The sequence below is a fragment of the Gymnoscopelus microlampas genome (genome assembly GCF_963454915.1).
Source record: "Gymnoscopelus microlampas genome assembly, chromosome: 6".
In the NCBI taxonomy this organism is placed as follows: domain Eukaryota; kingdom Metazoa; phylum Chordata; class Actinopteri; order Myctophiformes; family Myctophidae; genus Gymnoscopelus; species Gymnoscopelus microlampas.
Window position 1 is genome coordinate 11,912,447 of NC_139943.1, and position 21,530 is coordinate 11,933,976.

The following is a 21,530-nucleotide window of genomic DNA, read 5'->3' on the forward strand; positions in this document are numbered from 1 at the left end:
TAGAGCTACAGCATTCGACTATACACCTCCATAGCATCCCCTAAAGACCGTATTCAAACTCTGGCTACGGTACGGAGGCTAACAATTCTGCACCGGATCCTCCCGTATACTAACCAGAAACTTGTGGCAAAGGCAAGTAAAGTTTCCATGTCTGCCTGTAGCTTCAAGGGCAAAATGTCCCTCTCCTGGAGAATAACCAGCAGCAATCAATCTTTTTTAAAAGCCATGACCCTAGTACCACCCTGTGTATGCAAACTCATTAAACGAGCTGGCCTCCCCACAACGGGCTTGTGACCAAGCTAGCCATCTCCTGCATATCGTTGCTGTTGGGCAGAAACCTTGTAGCTCCATATTTCAACTTTGTATGTTTTTTTTTCATACATTAATGCCCTACTGTAGTATGACACAAATGTAGCAAAAATCGCAAGCTCACAACGAGCTTGAACAACGGTTTTGGACTTACAAGGTTTCCACCCGACAGCGAGGATATGTGCTCATGTTCCTCCTGCCCTGACGACCCCCTTTGTGGATCATTAAACAGGACTGCAGATTACCCCGCCGGGCCGGCCAGCTGGCTGGTCCCATCGGCACAGCTCATCCCCGAGCGCAGCCCGATATTACTGTCACTCACAGCAAACAGGCACAGTCCTGCCGACTACGCCAGCCAGGTAAGAGACCAGCAGGTCTAAGTTCACCCCTCCCCTCCTCCAGCCATGCCAGCTCTGTAATGTATGCAACACAGGGGCTTGTTTGAAGTGAAAGTCCGCGCTTCGCTTCACTAGAGCCTGACATCGGCCGGTGCTTTTCTCAGGCCATTAAAATAGATGAGGTATCCATCACGGGCGAGCTCACCCCACCTGGCTCCTCTCCCCCTGGAGATCGTGTTCAAGTTATGTTGGTGGTGATGATGAAGAGCGAGCGAGCATGACAGCGAAAGGGGCACACAGGCACACAGAGAGAGCAGGAGAAAAGGCCAGAGACTGATAAGCGATAGAGAGGGAAAGAAACAACACACACACAGAGAGAGAGAGAGAGAGAGAGAGAGAGAGAGAGAGAGAGAGAGAGAGAGAGAGAGAGAGAGAGAGAGAGAGAGAGAGAGAGAGAGAGAGAGAGAGAGAGAGAGAGAGAGAGAGAGAGAGAGTCCGTGTGTGGGAGGAAGAGGAGCCCTCAACTATTCCAGAGAACTATATCTTCTCAACCGGAGCCAGAAATCCTAAAACGTCTTCAGCTGCAGCCACACATAGCAGAGGAATGTCAGTGTTTTTCCCCCTCTCCTCTCCAGTCCTCCCCTGTGAATCCATTGTTGGGGAGTGATGTAATCTAGTGCTTTAAGCTCATATTAATGTCACTCTGTCTGCATCCCCCTTAACTGACACCATGTCCCCCTCTTGTTATGGTGGGATTCCTTGCACCCCCCCCCCCCTCCCCCTTTCCCCATACAGGATATTAACTGTCCCCTCCGATCTCATTTCCTGCCGGTCGGGGATGGCCTTTCATGTGTCACTGTCCATCGGGGGGCCCTCCTGTCACCCCGATCTTTCCACTCAATTCATCTTACAAATGGCAAACACAGCACTCATCTTGTATCTCCCCTGTCACCAACGACACTCATGCAAAACCATGCTGCCACCTTGCTTGTCAGCACACTCAGAACGTGTGAGCGACGCGTGCACGTGTGGAGCAGATACACAGGGAAATGCCTTCAAGGCATCTCTGTCCGACCCGGCATGCACTAAATTCCCTTCTGCTAGCTTTCCAGGCGCATCTTGCCAAGGAACACAGCATGTGGCAGTACAGATTAGAGAGAGCAGGCACTCACTCATGCTTTATCTGTGTGCTCTGTCGTCGTGTGACGGTGTCACTCGCCGAAAATAGGAGATCTTTAATATAGATCATGCCTCACGTACACTTTCACTGACGCACGGAACATGTGCACATTTACCCACTTGAACCAGTACTATACTTCGTTGACTGGGTTCCCCCAGGATTCTATACTTGTCTTGGTCCCCTCCTTTTTTCCCCTCTACACCAAATCCCTTCACTGAAAATAGTTCATCTACAAGCTGTTAGCTTGTAGATCTGATATATTTCACAGAATGTTTCGCATATTACAGTAAATGGGACGCTATAGGGTTCATGAGGTTAATCAATCTCCGTCAAGTCCATTAAACCAGCTCCTCACAAGCACAAAGTGTACCCGCGACCGTACACAAACACTTTCTCAGCTCCCTCACTTTCTCTTTAGTCACTCATACCTGATGCGCCGTCTGCTCTTCTCGTTTCCTAAGTGGAAGACAGCTGCCGGCATGCCACAGAAAACAAACAGTGGCAGAGCCACGCCAGTTGCGCAACCCTCTCACCACCACGCTGCTATATCTGCCGTATGAACACCAAGGGACCGGGTCAGGGGTCAGGTAAACCATAGCAACACGTGCCCAAGAGCCCTGTCTGTCTGTCTGTCTGAGTTCTGCCTGCCTGGGACCCTATGTACCGAGACACTGATTCCCTAAAGATAAGATTCAACTCAAATATACAGCTGCTCCCCCCCTTATCCTCAAACGCCACTGGTGTGAGATGGGGCCTAAGCTTTACTGGCGTCCCATTTCGTCTCAGGTTTTAGCCCCTAGAAGTCAGAATGTTAAGCTCGGACCACTGCTGCAGATAAGGACAAGGAATGTAGGGATTAGCCTAGTGATTCCTAGAGCTCAGGGTTTAACGATACAATCTGGAATTTATTAGACAATATTAGAGTTTGGGTGTATTCGCATGTGTTCTCAATGAGTCTGATTTGAAAAATACGCTTTTGGGGAACTTTTCAAATCGATCATATAACTCACAACATGGGTCTGCTTTACTGCAATATTTATAAACATTGTATATTAGAAAGGTTAATGTACATCCCATAATGCATGCAAAACTCTTGTTCGCCTGTAACATAATCCTTACAGCAAACACTACAATAAATAATGTCTATGTTGTAATGACAAAAAACATGTTAGAACGTGCAGGAATGATAGGCTGGATCTGAACCACTTATTATACACTTTATTGACCAGTCAGTGTCCCCCAGTAGTCTGTACTTGGCCCCATAATTTTTTCCCTCTACACCAAATCTCTTCGTGGAAAATAGCCGATTTACAAGCTCACACAACACATCGCAATGCGGCGTGCTGTGAGCTTGAAGATCGGCTATTTTTTAATGATGTTTGCCTACTATGACATGCCCAGAATAGGGACACTAGGGTTCATGTCATGTACTTTATTCAGGGTAAATCATTTGTGTTGATGTACATAAACCATTCATTAATGTGAGCGTATTTCACAATTGTCTTCTGGAAGGAAAGTGCTTGCAGACTTGATCTGGGAATCAGGCATTGAACCAAGCCTTTAGGGGGAGCCCTAAAACAGCAAAACCCCAAGTCTCAATTTAAAGCTGCAACCCATAACCTTTTTTTTTTTGGTGAATAACATGTTACTTTAACCATGTATGGTAGAGTATGTTGATACAAAATAACCAATGGTGGTTAACGGTGGTCTCCATAATTTAAAGATTTAGAAATATTTCACTTACAGTGACAGGGCTAAATGGATACCAGGGGTGCTGTGGGTACATTAACACTCAGGAGTTTACTGTGCATAAATCCAAGGGTTGACCTTGTTGGCCCTGACTAAGTGCCCCCCCCCCCCCCCCAACATTCTCAGTACATGGAAAGTTCCTCTGTCTCTGCCAGAATGGGCACACAGGGGTCAGATTCTGCCACACGTGGAAATATTTGGAAGAGGTACTGTAGCTGTGCAGGTCTGACTGCAAGGACAGCTCATGGCTTTAGATGCAGAACTTCAGACTTCAAAGGGCAAAGTTACCCTGATGGAGTAGCAGCACCCACTGCAACAGACAAAGATGGTGCAATAGACTGACACAGTGACACACACACACACACACACACACACACACACACACACACACACACACACACACACACACACACACACACACACACACACACACACACACACACACACCCTCAGGGCTTTATGTGCATCCTTTTAACATTATTGTATAACTTATCTACGTACAGTATGTACTTTTTGCAAGCTGTTAATAAAGTATTCCACACACACACGCACACGCACACGCACACGCACACACACACACACACACACACACACACACACACACACACACACACACACACACACACACAGACAGAGCAAGACGGAGTCAGCTCTTCTGCATTTTCAAAGACAGAGTTTTATCTATAAATAGGCTTTTTATCCGTTCCTGCAATGAACAACAGTGTATTTCTGGGACCATTTTTCCATGTGAGTGAGTGCAGTGAGTGAGTGAGTGGGCAGCCATTGAGGAACTGCTGGATCCGGCTTCAATGATGTGTAACATTGGGGTCAGTCAGTGGTCTGGGTTTAAACATCTGCAAACTGGCGCGTCCGGTCGGTCGGTCGGTCGCGCTGCTATACAGGCCCCGCTGGGGGGGACAGTGAGCGCGTGCGGCAGAGATTCCCATGGCCCCCTAGGGGCCTTTGAGCAAACACGGGGGAATTCCCAGAGGGGGGAATGAGACACACGCCTCTGTCAAAGAAAGTAGTTATTTTGGACACTGCCAGCGTTGTTTGTAGTGTGATGATTCACAGAAGGGCGTTTCAAAATGGTATGGGCCCTGAATTACAGGCGTAGTGGACCTAAAAGGGCCCTGCTGTCACCGTGACTGATGTTTACAGATGTTTTAAGAGCAGTGGTTTTCACAACTTTTTCATGTTAAGGACCCCCCCCCCCCCCCCCCTCCCCATGTATTTGCATCTGAATTATTCAAAATGGTGAAAAAGTGGTTAAACTGATTTTGAGGCTATATTAACTCATTTAGCTGGGGGACCCCCTAAGCCATTGGTTCTAAAACCCCCGAAGGGGTCCTTGGGGAGGTTCCAGGGGGTCCCCAGCTAAAAAGTAGTTAACACAGCATCACAAGCATTTTATCCACTTTATCCATTTATATGTTGGCAAGATTTTAGAAAAACATCAAAAATGTTGAATAATTTTGATTTTTCTCAACATACATTTTTCTTTTCTGGCGGTCCCTGGTAAAACATTTACAGGTGGGGTCCATGGCCAAATACATATCAATTTGGGCCCCAAATTGGTGGTTCTCAACCTTTTTCAAGTCAAGGACCCACAAAACGTGGGGGTCCAAGTTTGAGAACCCCATGGTCTTTCTCAAGTGTCTCAATCTGACTCACCTCTCTGCCGGAGTGCCTCTCGATGGCCTTCTTCACCTTGCCATAGGTGCCCCTGCCCAGGGTCTCCAGCAGCTCGTAGCGGTGCTTCAGGTTGTGCTTGTGGTGGTGCTTCTTCACCCTCCTCCCTCCTCCTCCTCCCTCCGGGGTCTCGGGGGTCGTCGGGGGAGAAGAACCACTGCTGGCAGGTCTTGGGGTCGCAGGGGTCAGAGGGGAGGGGGAGAGAGCCCCCCTTCCTCCGGCCGGTCTGAGGAGGACCGCTGATGATGAGGTGGTGGTTTGGGGGGCTTGTTGTTTGGCTCCAGACCGGGATGATGGTGATACTAGTCCCCCCCGGCGGGGTGATGATGAGAGACAAGATGTTTCCATCTCTCTAGGGAAGTATAGGCTATTTAATGAAAAAAATACAAAAAAAAAAAATACAAAAAAAAGTAGGCTATTTAAAAAAATAAAAACTCACTTCCCACTGTTTAAATATCTCCAACTAAAAGCTACTTTTATAACAACTTGATAATATAATACTTATAGGCCTAATAATAGTATCAATAAATAAATAAATTACAAGGAATAGGCTAATAACGCGAGCTTATAGTCATATTAGACTATTATTATCATAAACATGGAAACTAGACATTCCAGATTGTCTCAATAATCGATCACTCTCTTCGATCATGCTTTCAGAGCAAAGGTGATCAGATCAGAGAATTCTCCTCTCCATGTTTTTTGTTGTTGTTGTATTGCTGCTGTGCGATTAGTGTCAAGATTAAATAGTATACAAAATAAAAGTCACCAAGAAGACATTATTATTATTATTATCGGTCTATAAAAGCCGGATACATAATGGCTACAGTATCTAATTATTCTAAGAGTTTAGAGGCTAATAAACGCGTAATAACGACTATCATGTATTCAGATTTCAGACAGGGCAATAATGCATGTCGGAAGCGGAATACATTGTATCCTATATTGTATACAGGAACTCTATCCAAAAATATATAAAAAATATATAATAAGCGATTAAAAGAAACCCCCCAAAAAACTGTAGCCCAAGATCAAAAAATCTCGGTCTATTCGTCTCTCTCTCTCTAGAGGATTGGCATGATCTCGTAGTCTAGTCGTCGGGTTAAGGTATTCTCTGGGTCATTCACATTTCATTTTTGTCTTCTTTTCTCACTCAGTATATCGTCTTAAAACCGCTGCCAACAACATCACTGTGACTCCTCTTTTAATAGTATATCGTCTTAAAAAAACAACATCACTGTGACTCCTAGCGTCAACTAAAAGGCGTCATCATTGAAGCCCTCTCTCTCTTATATATGATCTAATCTCTATCCCGAGAAAGCAGCGACGAGACCGGCGTTCTGGGTGAAGATGACCCTCATTCTCTCTTAGTGTATCCACCGCGGTCCAGGTAGCAGCTGGACGGTGTCGGTGTCTCTGGTGGTGGTGCTGGTGGATGTAGATGTAGATGTTGTGGCCATGCATGCAGCCCAGGTGGTGGTAGAATAGGTGCTGGCGGAGGTGGTCGAATACGGTGGAGAAGATCTGTGGTGGTCGGAGATATCAGGCGTTTTGAACATTGCCATGATGGTTCGGTTTTTTTGTTTAGCTCTCCGTGTCTTTTTCTTGTTGTGCCCGTCTGTCTGTGATTCTGTCTTCTTCTTCAGTTCTTTCTCTCTCTTTCTCTCGATTCTCCAACGTGAGGGGCTGTCTGTGTGGAAGGAGGAATGCGAGATGATCCACTGTGTCTGGAGGCGGAGACTGGAGTTACAAGACCTCCTCCTTCCTCCTTCTCCCCCCCCCTCTTCTCTCTCTCTCTCTCTCTTGCTCTCTCGCTCTCTCTCTGTCTGCCTGGTCTTTGTGCGACGCGTCTCCTCTGACTCTGGCTGCTCTGAGAGGCTACAAATGTAACCAAATGGACCCTTTACAGGTCCACTTGGTTACATGTTGTACCCCCTCCGAGTTACAAATGTAGCCCAACACTTATTTGCAGTGGTGGAAAAAAAAGTGTTTTTTTATTTTTTTATTTAAAGGGATATTTCACATTCAAATAAAATAAACATAAAAAAATAATAAATCAAAAAATAAATCAAAAAAGATTTAAAAAAAAGAAGAAATTTATATATAAGGCTGAAGTGGTACCTATTGTATGTTCTCAAAATCTACAAAGTAACTAGTAGGCTAACTAAGAGTAGAAGTAAAAGTACTGAAAATTGGAAATACTCCAGTAAATTAAAAAGAATACCTCAAAATTGTACTTAAGTACAGTATGAGTAAATGTACTTAGTTACTTTACACCACTGTACACATAATATGTAACCAAATAGAATCAAATGGACCCTTTAAGGTCAAATGTGTCCCCCCTCAGAGTTACAAATGTAGCCCAACACTTTGACAGTAGACTAAAAGGGCTATTATGAGTGATTTAGCCCCACATATGGCATTGAGGAGCACTAGTCACTCAAAAGGGCACTCTCTAAACAATAGAAAATGACTCACAATAAAAAACGCCCCAGCCAGCACTCAAAGACGGTCCAGCTATTGTTGAAAATAACAAAAGAAAATGAAAATCTGCCTGAGTCAAAAAAAAATGATTCACTCCCATATCCTTTGCTATATAAGCTGGCCAGCAAATCTAAGGCTACAATGCTGAATTAAGGCCGTGCGTCTTCTGAAGCCAACAATTGCATTTCATGCACATAACTACATTGGTGATGATGAAGAAACTGTCATGCTCCCATGGAGCTTAAATTGCAATAACGAAGGAAAACCACGCAAGGCGAAGGCAAGCGTAATGTTATACAGCAGAATAAATGTAGGCTAACATGGATAACAGGTACACAATTTTGGCTCTGCTTGCTCTTGCAATATTCCTAGACCTCCCTGGGTTCAGCCAGCCTATACCTCATGCAGTGTTTCGTACAGCCAGGGCTACATTCATAATGCCAAATGAATTCATAGAATACTTGCAGCTGGTTCCCATAATGAATGATACATGCATAGGAATCTCTGAAGGGATTATCCAATTAATGCCATTTTTTTTGTTGCTGTGGGCTAAAGCACTACACCAGCTATTGTGAGCAAGCATCTTAAGTTACGTCCCCTGTGTGGGTTTTTACTGACTCCAGTGGAATGGACCCCTCTCACAAACTTAAAGAACCCCCCAAATTGGCATCTGGATGCTTCTTTGATGACCTCATAAAAGGACATTTAGGCCTACTGTGTCATCATCATCAGTAGCCTCTAGGCCTCTAGGGCATTGGTTCTACAAGTGGGGTCCGGGGACCCCCAGGGGTCCTTGAGGGGGTACCGGGGGGTTCCCAGCGAAATTAGTTACTTTTGCATTCAATTCAGTTTAACCACTTGAGCCTGATATACATTGGCTATTTGAAAATAGCCGATCGACAAGCAAACAACGCGTGGCTTTGCGAGGCGTTGTGAGCTTGTAGATCTGCTATTTTCAAAAGAAATCTTGCAACATTTTTTAGCATTTAGAATATTTTTGAAACATTTTAACACAAACCTTGTATGGGGGGTCCCTGGCACAACATATTTTCAGATGGGGGTGCGCAGCCAAATACATCATTTTGCGGGTCCTTGACAAGAAAAAGTTTGAGAACCACTGATCTAGGAATCTTCATCAGATGGTGTGGTGTCCTGCATGGTGCCAGTATGGTTTGGTGCCATCCTGGTGCCAGTATGGTGCCAGCATCATGGTCCCATAGCCTGGCTGGTTGCAGGGGAACCACAGTGAGCCCTCTCTGCTCCCTTAAAGGATCAGTTACTCACCCCATGAAGCCTTGAATTCATGGAGATTTTGTTTGTTTTTGTCGCATTCCTGAGCCAATAATCCAATATTTGACTAATTGAAGTTAATAGGAGACCAATCTTAACAAGAGCAAAACCATATTTAAAACATTCTCTTTCAACCTGGATTGGATCATCAGTAGGCTCATCAGTGATTGCACTGTGAGAATTGTTTTGGAGTTTATATTATTCTTTTATATAGTTTTGCATTGGTTTCCCTTAGGACACCACTAATATTGAATCATTGGCTCAGGAACGCGATAAAAATGAATTCAAGGCTTCATGGGGTGAGTAATTGACAGGGGGAAATAATTATTTGGGTGAAGTATTCCTTTAACCACTTTCTAAGCTCTATTTTATACTTCATTGTACTATGGTGTTGCATGGCAAAAATAGCCAATCTACAAGCCCACAACCCGTCACACCGCAATGCATTGTGAGTTTGTAGATCTGCTATTTCACTACTTTTCAAAAATGTCTGAATTAAAAACAAAAAGGAAAATTGAAAATGTTCAATTCTTTTAATTTTTGAATACGTTTTGAACGTTTTTGAAACTTTCCCCCCCTATAATGACATGGCCTAAAACAGGGACACCATGGTTAAGCAGTCCCAGGGGCCCACGGAAAGACGAACCAATGTAGGCCAACCCTGGCCTGACAATCAGATAGTCTGTCTGGACTTTGTTCCTGCTTGTTTTGCCTGTGGACTGGGGTACTTTATCCTCTAATTACAAAGGGGAAGTTTACGTCAAATGGAATCTGATTAAGGGGAGCTGTTTTTCCCTAGGATCGCCATGATAGCTGGTATAAATTTAGAGCCCTCGTGGCATTTGTTTTCATTAAAAAAGGGTCAGTGGAGTATCCAGTTATAGCAACACTCAAGTCTCTGTGATTCTTATCTGAATCCTATGCTAAATTGGCCTTATATGCACTCCATGGGCAGAAATGGGTTCTGTTGTGTTGTAACAGTGCTACCGCTGCCCCCTTGTGGAGATAGGGGGCTGTAAAAGTGTCTTTATAGGAGATAGGAGATAGAATAGGAGAGGAGGAACTATTTATTAATCCCCCAGGCGGGGAATTCAAGGTGTTACAGCAGCAACTAAAAAAGTGAAACAATGAGCAATAAAATACAGCAATAAACCTACAACAATAGATACTGCAATAAACTATACAAACACACCCACACACGCAAGCAAGCACACGCGCGCATACACACACACACACACACACACACACACACACACACACACACACACACACACACACACACACACACACACACACACACACACACACACACACACACACACACACCTTGAATGGCACCCAGGGCAAAGTCTTTATAAGATAAAGGTTTCAAACTCATACTGACTTGACTGAGGCAATCCGTTTGCAAACATTACACAGCCGTCCTCAAACAAATAACAGTCAACCTGCTTACCTTTTGATCAGTGGTGTAAAAAGTACTCACATGTTTTACTTAGGTAAAAGTATCAATACTGCAATATAGAAATACTCTTTTACAAGTAAAAGTTTGGAATTCTACTCATTATGCAGAATTGTCCCTTTCAAGTTTTCAAATGCATAACAATCTTTTGAAAATAGCAGATCTACAAGCTCACAATGCGTCGCATCGCGACGCATTGTGAGCTTGTAGATCTGCTATTTACAAATGGCAAAAATGCATATAGGGCTGAAGTGGGCACTGTATGTTTTGTAGTAATAATCAATATCTACAAAGTAACTAGTAACTAAAGTTTTCAAATAAATGTGGTGGAGTAAAAGTACAATATTTGGATCCAAGATGTAGTGGCGTAGAGGTAAAAGTATTGGAAATTGGATATACTCAAGTAAAGTACAAAACACCTCAAAATTGTACTTAAGTAACAGTACTTAAGTAAATGTACTTAGTTGCTTTCCACCAGTGCTTTTGATTTATGACCTGCTGGATCAACTGTTCCCATGTACAGAGCCCAGTGAGATAACTGCAGGGCATGGAGGAAGCCAAAGGGCCATAAAACAAAGAATCTGGGCAGTACCTGTGGAAACAAAGTCAGCAGCTCAGGCTTAGGGTGGTATCTATTTTTTCATACCTCCTTCATACCTTCCTGACATTTTACCAGTGACGTTAGAGCCTATTTGAGTTAAGAGAGAGAGAAAAAACAGAGCTACCGGTGAGAAAAGTTATTGCTTTCTTGGAATCCATTCGGTAATCTAGGAATCCATTCGTTAAAAGGAAAACTATTTTTTTTGTTTTTTGTTTTTGCACTACCTTCTTTTTTTGTGTAGACACAGGAACTCAGTTTGACTCCTCCCCTTCCTTAGTCCACTTCCTCCCGGGTTGCCTCTGCGTTCATTCCTACTAACAACAACACTACATGTTTAGGGCAGTGGTGTTGTCAGATTCTGCTGTCTTGAGAGATTAACACTTCGGTAATATGCAATTAGCCTACTTAGACAAGTCTTGCTGAGTTTCAACACTTATTATAGACTTGACTGTAGTTATGGGGTCCCCAGGGTTCTGTACTTGGTATGATCCTTTTTTTCCTCTACAGTTAAACACCAAATCTCTTCACCAAAAATAGCCGATCTACAGAACATGTGTAAAGCACTGCTATTTTCCCAGAATGTTTGCCCCCAGAATAGGGACACTAAGGTAGATTTAGTTAGATACTTATTGCCCATAGAATGATAGACTACATATATAGGAAATAGTATATACGCTTATGAATCAGGCTTAAAGTTGACCCATTTTGTTCTATTAAACGATTAAACCAAGACCTGTGGCCGATTCTACAAATGTCTTCTAAATCCTAACAGTTTTCTGAAAAACGTATGTTGCTATATCAGTGGTGCTTAAACTTTTTCATGTCAAGGACCCCCAACATTATATGTATTTGGCTGTGGACCCCCATCTCAAAATAGTTTTGTTCCACGGACCCCCAGAAGCCAAGATTTGAGTTAAAAGATGTCTGATTTAAAAACATTATATATTCAAAGATGTGCACACATGTTCAAGATTTTTCAAAAAATAGCAGATCTACAAGCTCATGAGCTTGTATATTTGCCATTTTTGAATAGCCAAAGAAAAGGACACAAATGTTTCCCGGTTTTAATGGGTTAATGTTGTACTTCTGCTATTTGTGAATGTTTCGGAAATGTTGGAAACATGTTATACATAGGAATGCCAGGATAAAAGTGGTTAAAAGGACACCATCAGTACAGAAATGTGGTATAATACTGCCTGACAGAGAAGGAGTCCATATACTTCTACGCTGCCAGGTCAATTTGCGTTTAATTTTAGTAAGCTTTGAAATGTAATACAGGGTCAACTTGCCAAGCGCCAAATGTCAATATCCCGGCTATTTATCCAAACAAGTTATAAAAAGACATGACAGAAAATATGTTACGTAACCGCAGAGAAAGTTGGCTGAATAATACGCAAAGACAATATGAAAAGCTGCACAATCTTTGAGGTTTCATGGCATTCTTGCCCCAAGGTGTTGTGCTGTGATCTCTATCAACAGTGGTGGAAAAAAAAGTTGACTTAATACTGCAATGTAGAAACACTCTGTTACAAGTAAAAGTCTGGTAATCACAATTTACCTCAGTAAAAGTACAAAAGTATTGGTATCAAAATATGAAAGTACTCATTATGCAGAATGCCCCTTTTCAAAATGTATAAAAATCTTTTGAAAATAGCACAGCAGATCTACAAAAAAGATAGATTGGCTATTTTTAAAAGGCCAAAATATACATAGGGCTGAAGTGGTTAATGTGTGTTTTGTGATAATCTAAATCTGAAAAATAACTACTGTAGTTAAGCTGTCAAATAATATAGTGGAGTAAAAAGTACAATATACTGTATGTAGGCCTACTGAAAGAATCGAAAATTGGATATACTGAAGAAAGTAAAAAATACCTCAAAATTGTACTTAAGTACAGTACTTGAGTAAATGTACTTAGTTACTTTACACCACTGCCCAGGACCACAGGCTTCCCGGGACATACTGTAAGTCAGTCACAATAACAACTCTTAAGTTCAACAATCCCGTTAGGCCCACAGCGGCCATTCAAAATGGAATCCATTACTCTTATGACATAAGAGACAGACGGAGCGCTGCCAGGATTACAGATTTGGCAACAGCTCCTGTCGCAATTGAAAAGTCCAGCTGTTCCCAGGCCAAGTCTCGTTGTTTACACTGAACTAATAAACAAGCAGTGACATTTCAATAGTGGGGTGATGGAAAGGTGAACATTGCTTACCAGGTCATCAAAACAGAATAGAATATTACAACAGATTAGAGATGCTCAAGGAGATAACGTAACTGCAATATATTACATACATTTTTGGGGGATATGAACATGTCTCTCTCACTGTCCTGGGTTCACTGTTGTCTTCTTTTTCTTTTAATAATAATGTCCATGTCCAAAAGAACGTTATTTATGCTCTCTGTTGACAGCGAATCTGAGGTTGGGATTCCTTGTGTTCAGGAGAGAATACAACCGAATGAGTTCTTAGACTGAGCCAGACCACAGCATTAGGACATAATTTATACGCTTGTATCAGCCATATGATGTGTGCTGGATGGATAGGGATTTAACTAGTTGATTCACTGGTTATTCTTGAAGCTTCCTAATACATGGTCATAGTGAGAGAAGTAGTAGAGGAGGGAGCTAGTGCAGCTACCATATTGCAAAACCAGTTTGTAAACAGTCTTAAAGTGTAAAAAAAAAAGTTGTTCTTAAAGAACAAGGCTGGCAAATGTGCTTCTCCATTCTCTGTGGCTTCATTTTGTGGTATGCGTGTATAGAAAGATTCAATGTCAAATGCAGTGGTGGGAAATGTAGAAATACTTCCTATGTACAGTATATAGGGCTGAAGTGGTTAATGTCTGTTTTATAATAACAACAACAAAAATAAATCTACAGAGTAACCAGTTACTAAAGTTTTCAAATAATTGTTGTGGAGTAAAAGTATAATATTTGCCTCTGAGATGTAGAGGAGTAGAAGTAGAAGTATTGAAAATTAGAAAATCTCCAGTAAAGTTAAAAAACTCAAAATTGTACTTAAGTACAGTACTTGAGTGAATGTACTTAGTTACTTTACACCACCGGTCAAATGTCACTAGACTAAAATGAGTTTGTCTGTGTTTAGTTTACTGTCTAGTGATTTTCTTTGCAGTTTTGTAATGAGATGGGCAGATAGTCTCTAGCATCCGTAAACTTCTTGTGTATGCCCCAAAATGACTGGATACAGTAGCAATTTGTATTTCCTGTGTATTGCATTTCCTAATCATATATACTTTACTTTACTTAAAAACCTTTCCCCAAATGTAGGTATATTTTTTAATATTTTGGGGAAAAATGCCAATTTAACAGAGAGGTGCCCACTCTTCCTTGGTGGTGCCCACCTATCCTGTTACCCTTTTGACATACATAAGAGTCAGCGTCAGAGGCAGAGCCTATAATTATAAAATAATGGAGACATAAAATCAAGTAAAGTACATTAGCTCTTACGTGAAATTCGTCCACTGACTGACTGCACCATCACGTGATAATATCCTTGTCTCTCTGCGTGCGCGCGCCCGCATACAGGTGGCTGTCGCGCATGGTGGCGGGACCGCGCAAGGTGGCGGGACCGCGCAATACTCACACGCACAGGCACGAGCGACGACGACGACGGGTTCGAGTAATTAGACACACGTGTGTGTTTGCCAAAGTTAATATTTACAGGTAACAGGCCTCTACAGTCTAGATTTCCATGACTGCAGGTCAACTTGACCCTCTTGTTAGTATAGTTTATAAAGTTCATTGCATGGAAAAGATGCAACAATGTATCAGCAGGCCTAGTAACTGGTGAAGTCATATCATCAACAGATAATGTTTTGAATCCCGCCGCCTTTTGCTTATTAATGGTAATGTTCTCCACTGGCTACTTTGTTGACTAGTAGCGAACGTTTAGCTACTGGTGGTTACAATGTAACATGTCTTTGTTTTCACTATTCATTTTGACTATTAGCCTTGTAGTTTTGTAATGTTGTTGTCAGACCATTGATGTTATGTTAGCTCATGTGAGCTTAGCTATTTTCGGCGAGTGACACCGTTGTATTGATGGATGGAATATTTATTTTATCAACTGTTTACAAAAAGTACAGGGGTACAGTTTTAGGCTAAAAGGATAACACAAAAAGCCCGGTGAATTGAATACACAGGACCACAATCAGCTTGTTTCTATTGTGGTCCTGTGTATTCAATTCATCAAGACATATAAAGACATGATACTATACAAGAAATCATCAATACTAGGAGCAGTGAAAGTATATTTACCCAACAACAAAAAAGAACATTGGGCTACTATTCAAGCTTGAAGTTGACCCTTCCTTTCTTCCTTCCACTAGTTCCTTGGTGACAGACAGTGTGACAGTGTGCAGACATGTTGATGGCCTCTGCAGTCAGATCTGTGCTGTCCAAGCTGCTGGCTCCATTGTGGAGGACAGTGGTGATAGAAGAGGAGAAAGATGCTTATGTGTTTGGTGCTGGAGGTAAGGTACAACAGCTCATACTGATTATATTATATAAACACTCTGCTAAAGCTGCTTGTTAGCATGTCTACCTGGTTTTGTTGTTACCTTGTGTTACTGTTTACTTTGGAATGTTATTAAGATCCTTTTGTTCCACATTAGCTTTGCAGTGTTTGTTTGTTTGTTGTTGTGTTACTGTGTTTCTCTGTTATTAGTTACTCAAAACTAATTGCCCTTAGTGGGATTAAGTGAGGCCGCTTCTACAAAAGGTCTTCTAAATCCTAAGAGTTTTTGGAAAAAAACAATGTTGCTACATCAGTGGTTCTCAAACATTTTCATGTCAATGACCCCCAAAATGTATTTGGCCACGGACTCCCATCTCAAAATATTTTGTCACAGGGACCCCTAGAAGCAAAGATTTGAGTTACAAATGTTCACTTTAAAAATTTATATATTCAAAGTCTAAGATTTGCACAAATGTTTATGATTTTTCAAAAATAGCAGATCTACAAGCTCATAGCGTGGCACTTGTGCCGCGCTATGAGCTTGTAGATCTGCTATTTTTGAATAGCCAAATAAATCTAAAATGACACAGAAGCGTTCCCGGTCTTAATGGGTTAATGAAGTTGTTGTCATACTAGGACTAGAAAGGCAGATGTTCGTCCCTACATTGCATTCATTCTGTATTAAACCACAGAACACTCTGCTAGCCTTGGATCAAGACCACCATAGATTTGATTGAGTCTGACTTGTCCTATCTATGCACATGTCAGAATCGATAAAAAATATCTATCTATGATAGTCTTGATCCAAGGCTAACTGTGCATTGTTTGTGGAGGGATTCACAGGAATTCTAATTTGTGGCGCTGTGTGTGTACTCAGTGGATCACCTCTTGCTTAGAATTTATTAAAAGGATCAGCGCTTCAGTCACAGGAAGGTCCTTTGTAACCGTAATGTCGATAAATTGAATGCAGATGTGATCCAGTCAGTGGCTGCGGGCCACTTTTTGTTTTTGGATCTACTTTTTGGGGTTTTGCATTCCCTGTGTACTCCCTGCCCCATAAATTAAATGCTGTGACTTGGTGTCAGCAGCACTTGTGTCGTAATCCATCTGACAGTTCTGGCAGAAAACATGTACAGGTATTTTAGTAAAACATCTCCACTTTTCCACGATATTCCCACGGACCACATTCTGTGTACGTGACAAGATGGCAATCATGGCAGCACTAAACAACATGTTACATTTCTTTCAAAGAGCAAATACGTATGGGACACACGCATTGACAGGTTCGTTGCTGTTGATTGTTGTGTGGGGCACTTGTAATCACACCTGTCAATTTGTGTGACCCATACATAGGTGCTCATTGAAGAAGGTTTACCGTTGTGTAAGGGGATGTGGTCTGTGTGGATCTCCTGGAAAATTACTATTGTCCAAGCTAAATATTCAAGTCTGTCTTCTGTTCATTCTCTTGGTGTTCTTTTGTCTCTCTCAATGTCTCTCTCTCTTGCCCTCCACTCTCTAGTTTGAAAATTAGATTACTAAATTGTAATTCTGATCAGAGTTATGTATACAGTGTGGTAATTATTGATCTTGTTTATTATTATGTATTATTTATTATTTCATTTTTTTTTTTTGTGTCAGCATGTTGGCACTGGAAATATTGTTTAATGTGTCTGAATAATCCCGTAAGGGATGGGCTGTGAAAGGCAGCCGGACACGAAAATAAATCATTCATTCATTATATAGAACAGGAGTCTTCAATAGGGGGTCCGGGTCCTCAGAGTTACCACAGGAGGGGCCGCCAAATCTTTCAGTGATAATATTAGTCAAAAATAACAGATCTACAAGCTCACAACGCCATGCAGCAAGGCTTGTGAGCTTGTAGATCTGCTATTTTCGGCAAAGAGGTTTGGTGAGGGGGGGAAAGGTGCAGACCAAGTACAGAATGTTATACAATATGTAGTGGGGGTCCCTCCTTCATCTCTCTCTCAGCCAAGAGGTCCTTGGACTTAAAAACGTTGAAGACCCCTGATATAGAATACATGCTATGTATGGAATATCAGCCATTTTAGGGCTACACCTTCATGCCTGAATCGTACTTTGTGCCTTTGTGTGTGTGTCAGCCACGGAGGAGATCCGCCACCTGCGAGGCAGCGTGGTCACCCAGCTCTGTCTGGACTACGGCATGATAGACGATGAGATCTACTTCACCGCTGGAGAGGTGCTGGGTGGTACGCCGTTGAAAGTAGGGGATACAGTCAACGGCATCGCCGTACGGACCAGTGCCGAGGGCGGCTGGAAAGCTCTTCGGGTGAGAACCATGTTTTATTGCGTAATTCTCTTTTTTTTCCACGTGCAAGGACCCCCACATTTTTTTTGTATTTGGTCGCGGACCCCCATCTCAAAATATTTTGTTCCAGGAACCCCCAGAAGCAAATATTGGAGATGGCGTGACACTCTGTGCAGCGCTATGAGCTTGTATATCTGCTATTTTTGAATAGCCAATCTTAAAATGACACTGATGCGTTCCCGGTCCTAATGCAGGGGTCTTCAACAGGGGGTCCGGGACCCCTAGGGGGTCCTCAGAGTTACTACAGGGGGTCCGCCAAATCTTTGTGTGATATGATGTTTTTTTTTCACCTAAACACTTGAACCCTAGCATCCCTTTTCTGGGGAGAACTTCAGCCAAAAATAGCAGATCTACAAGCTCACAACGGCTCGCGCTGCAAGGCGTTGTGAGCTTGTAGATCGGCTATTTTTGGCAAAGAGGTGTTTGGTGTAGAGGGAAGAAAAGAGTAGACCAAGTAAACAAAAAAAAGTTTAATCTGAAACACAATTTTATATGATATAGAGGGGGTCCCTGCTTCATCTCTCTCTCAGCTAGGGGGTCCTTGGCCCGAAAACGTTGAAGACCCCTGTGTTAATGGATTAAATGGGACATCTCTCTCGTGCTCATACACAGTGACCAACATCAGGGGAGATACATTTTGAGTAAGGTTAAAAATATAAACAAAGACACATCCAAGACTTGCATCTCACTGGTATTGCGTAAAAACAAGGTTATCTTGTAGCCAAACCTGAGTGAAAATAATTTCTACTTTCTTTGATCATAAAAAGAGAATAATTTCCACTTTCGCCAGGGTACAGATGGAATTGACACTGTAATTGAAGTAACCCGATCACTGAATAAAATCATTGTGTTATGTGAATTCTTGTTGTCCAAGTTAGAACATCATCTAAGACAGGGGTCTTCAACAGGGGGTCCGGGACCCCTAGGGGGTCCTCAGAGTTACTACAGGGGGTCCACCAAATATGTGTGAGTTTTATTTTTTTTAAACTGTAACCACTTGAACCCTAGCATCCCTATTCTGAGGACAACTTGCGTTGTGAGCTTGTAGATCTGCTATTTTTGGCAAAGAGGGGTTTGGTGTAGAGGGAAAAAAGAGCAGACCAAGTAAACAAAAAAGTTGAATCGGAAACACAATTTTATACAATATAGAGGGGGTCCCTGCTTCATCGCTCTCTCAGCTAGGGGGTCCTTGGCCTGAAAACGGTGAAGACCCCTGATCTAAGATCAACTGCATCGGTTGTTCTGGATCCTTAATTAGAAAGTGCAAATTCCATCATCCTACGTTTGTTAATATTTAGTTAATTTGCTTTTTTTAGGTGGAAAAGAGTGCAGAGGAGTGGGGGGGACACGCCGTAGAGGCAGACGGTCTGAAACTGCGCCCTCTCATCGGCACCGTGACACAATACGACCGAGACGGCGGCTACATCAACCAGACCACGTTCTTCCCGAGCAGTGCCCTGCAGGATGGTAAAGATCTGAGTTCACATATTACAGTTTTGAGCTATTTGACCTGATTCAAATTCCCTCATTGCTATGTCTTGTAGGTACATGGGAGTAAAACTGCCTTTTGTTTTGACTCCTCGGACATTGTAGCAGCAAGTGAAAAGCTACAATGTTCACAAGGAGTGCAAGACGTACAGTTTTTTTTTGTTATATTTTATTTGTTTTTTATATACATCACTGCTATTATTATTGTTAATTTCTTTTCTCCTCTTTTTCTTTTTTCTCTCTCTCTTCCTCTCAAATTTTAATTTAGTACTTATTCCCCTGAACATAATTTTGTGTTTTTTCTTGTGTCCTTAAATTATGTACCCAATTTCTTTTGATTTTATACATGTATTTGTATTGTTGTTTGTATGTCCAGCCTTGTGGGGAAGGATGGTGAGGGAGGCGTGGATGGGAGTGGATAAGGATAAGGATAATTCCTTTTAACAGGTCGTTCATGAAAGTCCTTGCGGTCTTGTTTCCAATGAGAACCTGTGAGCAATTAGGGGTTAAGAGTCTTGCTCAGGGACAAATTTCATTTCATCGACACATATGCTGACCTGGCCTGGAATCGAACCTGGGGCAACCAGGGCCTCTGGCTCCCTAGGCGGGTTCACTAACCATTCAGCTATGGCCGCCCCTTTAGTTGTGGGAGAAAATGTAAAACCAAAGAGTTGTTTTATTTTTGTAACTTGAATACAATGTCATGTGTACTCTTTGAACACATTTTGCTTAAAAAAAGGAGTGCAAGACATTTTGCCTGCTGTGCTTGCTGCAGGGACGTCACAGGCTCTCAGAAGGTGGGGGGGATGGACTTTCGGTGGACCATACCCCTTATTTACAAAAATAGCAGATCTACAAAAATAGCAGATCTACAAGCTCATAGCGCGGCACCGAGTGCCGCACTATGAGCTTGTAGATCTGCTATTTTTGAAAAATCGTGAAAAAACATTTGTATCTGTCAAATGTAAACACATTTTGTATTTTCAAAATTTTGCGTTTTTTTGGGCAGATTTTGTTAGTTTTTTTCCGTGTTTTGGTTACTTTATTTCGGTTTTAGGGTTAGGTTTAGGTTATTTAATTTGTATTTTTGCCTGATTTTACCGATTTATTATTTAAAAAAAAATTAAATTATTTTTTGTTTTTTCAAAAAGTGGGGGGTATGAAATCACGGATCTGTGAGAGAGGGTGTCGCGCCGTACGCACAGTGAATGGCCGTGACGCCCCTGGCGTGCTGCCATATTGGATGCTGCTTTGCATTACGTTTTATGATTTTCAGCTTTTATTATTATTATATTTTATTTATAATATTGTATACGTATCTTATGTTTCCTCCCCTATTTTCAAGGGTATGAGCCAATGAAGGGAGACTGGGTCCAAGCCCAGTATTTCATCAATCCCACCCAGTGGAGCAGCCAGGCTCAATCAGTGGCTCCCTTACGTTACTGCCGTTTAGATCAGGTAATAATGTCCTTATTTGAATAGTCGGGCCAGATGCTCATTTAATGCTGCACTATGTAACTTTCCTCCTCTTCTACCCTGGATTTGAACCCGGGTCTCCTGCGCAAGTGCTGATTTTTTACCTTTGAGCTAATAAAGCCTGCCTGCTTGCTCACAGAGTAAATTGAATCTTGACCTTTTAGGTCTCACCTAGCCCATTAAGACCTGAAGCCGATTCTACATGTCTCCTAAATCTCAACAGTATTCTGAAAAACGTATGTTTCTATATCAGTGGTGCTCAATCTTTTTCATGTCAAGGACCCCCAAAAGTGTAAAATAATGCCTAAAGTGTAAAATAATGTTTTTTTTAGCTCAAATCTAAAAATGGCAAAGTTCCAGGTCTTAATGGGCTAGACAAAGTATCTAAATGTCTCAATAGAAGAGCAGGGAGACAAAACACAACCACCCCGATTGTATAAGTTTGAATTAACATACTCTACCATACAGATTGGACATAATTGCATGTTATTCATAAATAAAACTTACATAGTACTGCTTTGACCCATTCAATCCGGGAACACATCTTTTAGGATTTAGAAGACATTTGTAGAATCCCCAGAAGCAAAGATTTGAGTTAAATATGTTTGGTTTTAAAAAATTATACATATTCAAAGA

General features: G+C 42.0%; 2 protein-coding genes across 2 annotated transcripts in view; one reads left to right on the forward strand and one right to left on the reverse strand.

Moving 5' to 3' along the window:
- The window catches only part of nuak1b (NUAK family, SNF1-like kinase, 1b), a 27,502-nt gene extending 20,540 nt beyond the window's left edge, over nucleotides 1-6,962 (reverse strand). The window contains exon 1 of the mRNA XM_084059381.1: nucleotides 5,251-6,962. Within this exon, the coding sequence (XP_083915507.1) occupies nucleotides 5,251-5,616 (366 nt within the window). The 5' untranslated portion in view covers nucleotides 5,617-6,962. The remainder of the gene's footprint in view (nucleotides 1-5,250) is intronic.
- An 8,528-nt stretch (nucleotides 6,963-15,490) lies between these two features.
- The window catches only part of mov10l1 (Mov10 like RNA helicase 1), a gene marked incomplete at both ends in the record, with an annotated part of 29,376 nt that continues 23,336 nt past the window's right edge, over nucleotides 15,491-21,530 (forward strand). Inside the window, 4 exons of the mRNA XM_084059430.1 lie at nucleotides 15,491-15,599; nucleotides 17,704-17,891; nucleotides 19,247-19,397; nucleotides 20,764-20,876. Of these exons, the coding sequence (XP_083915556.1) occupies nucleotides 15,491-15,599; nucleotides 17,704-17,891; nucleotides 19,247-19,397; nucleotides 20,764-20,876 (561 nt within the window). The remainder of the gene's footprint in view (nucleotides 15,600-17,703; nucleotides 17,892-19,246; nucleotides 19,398-20,763; nucleotides 20,877-21,530) is intronic.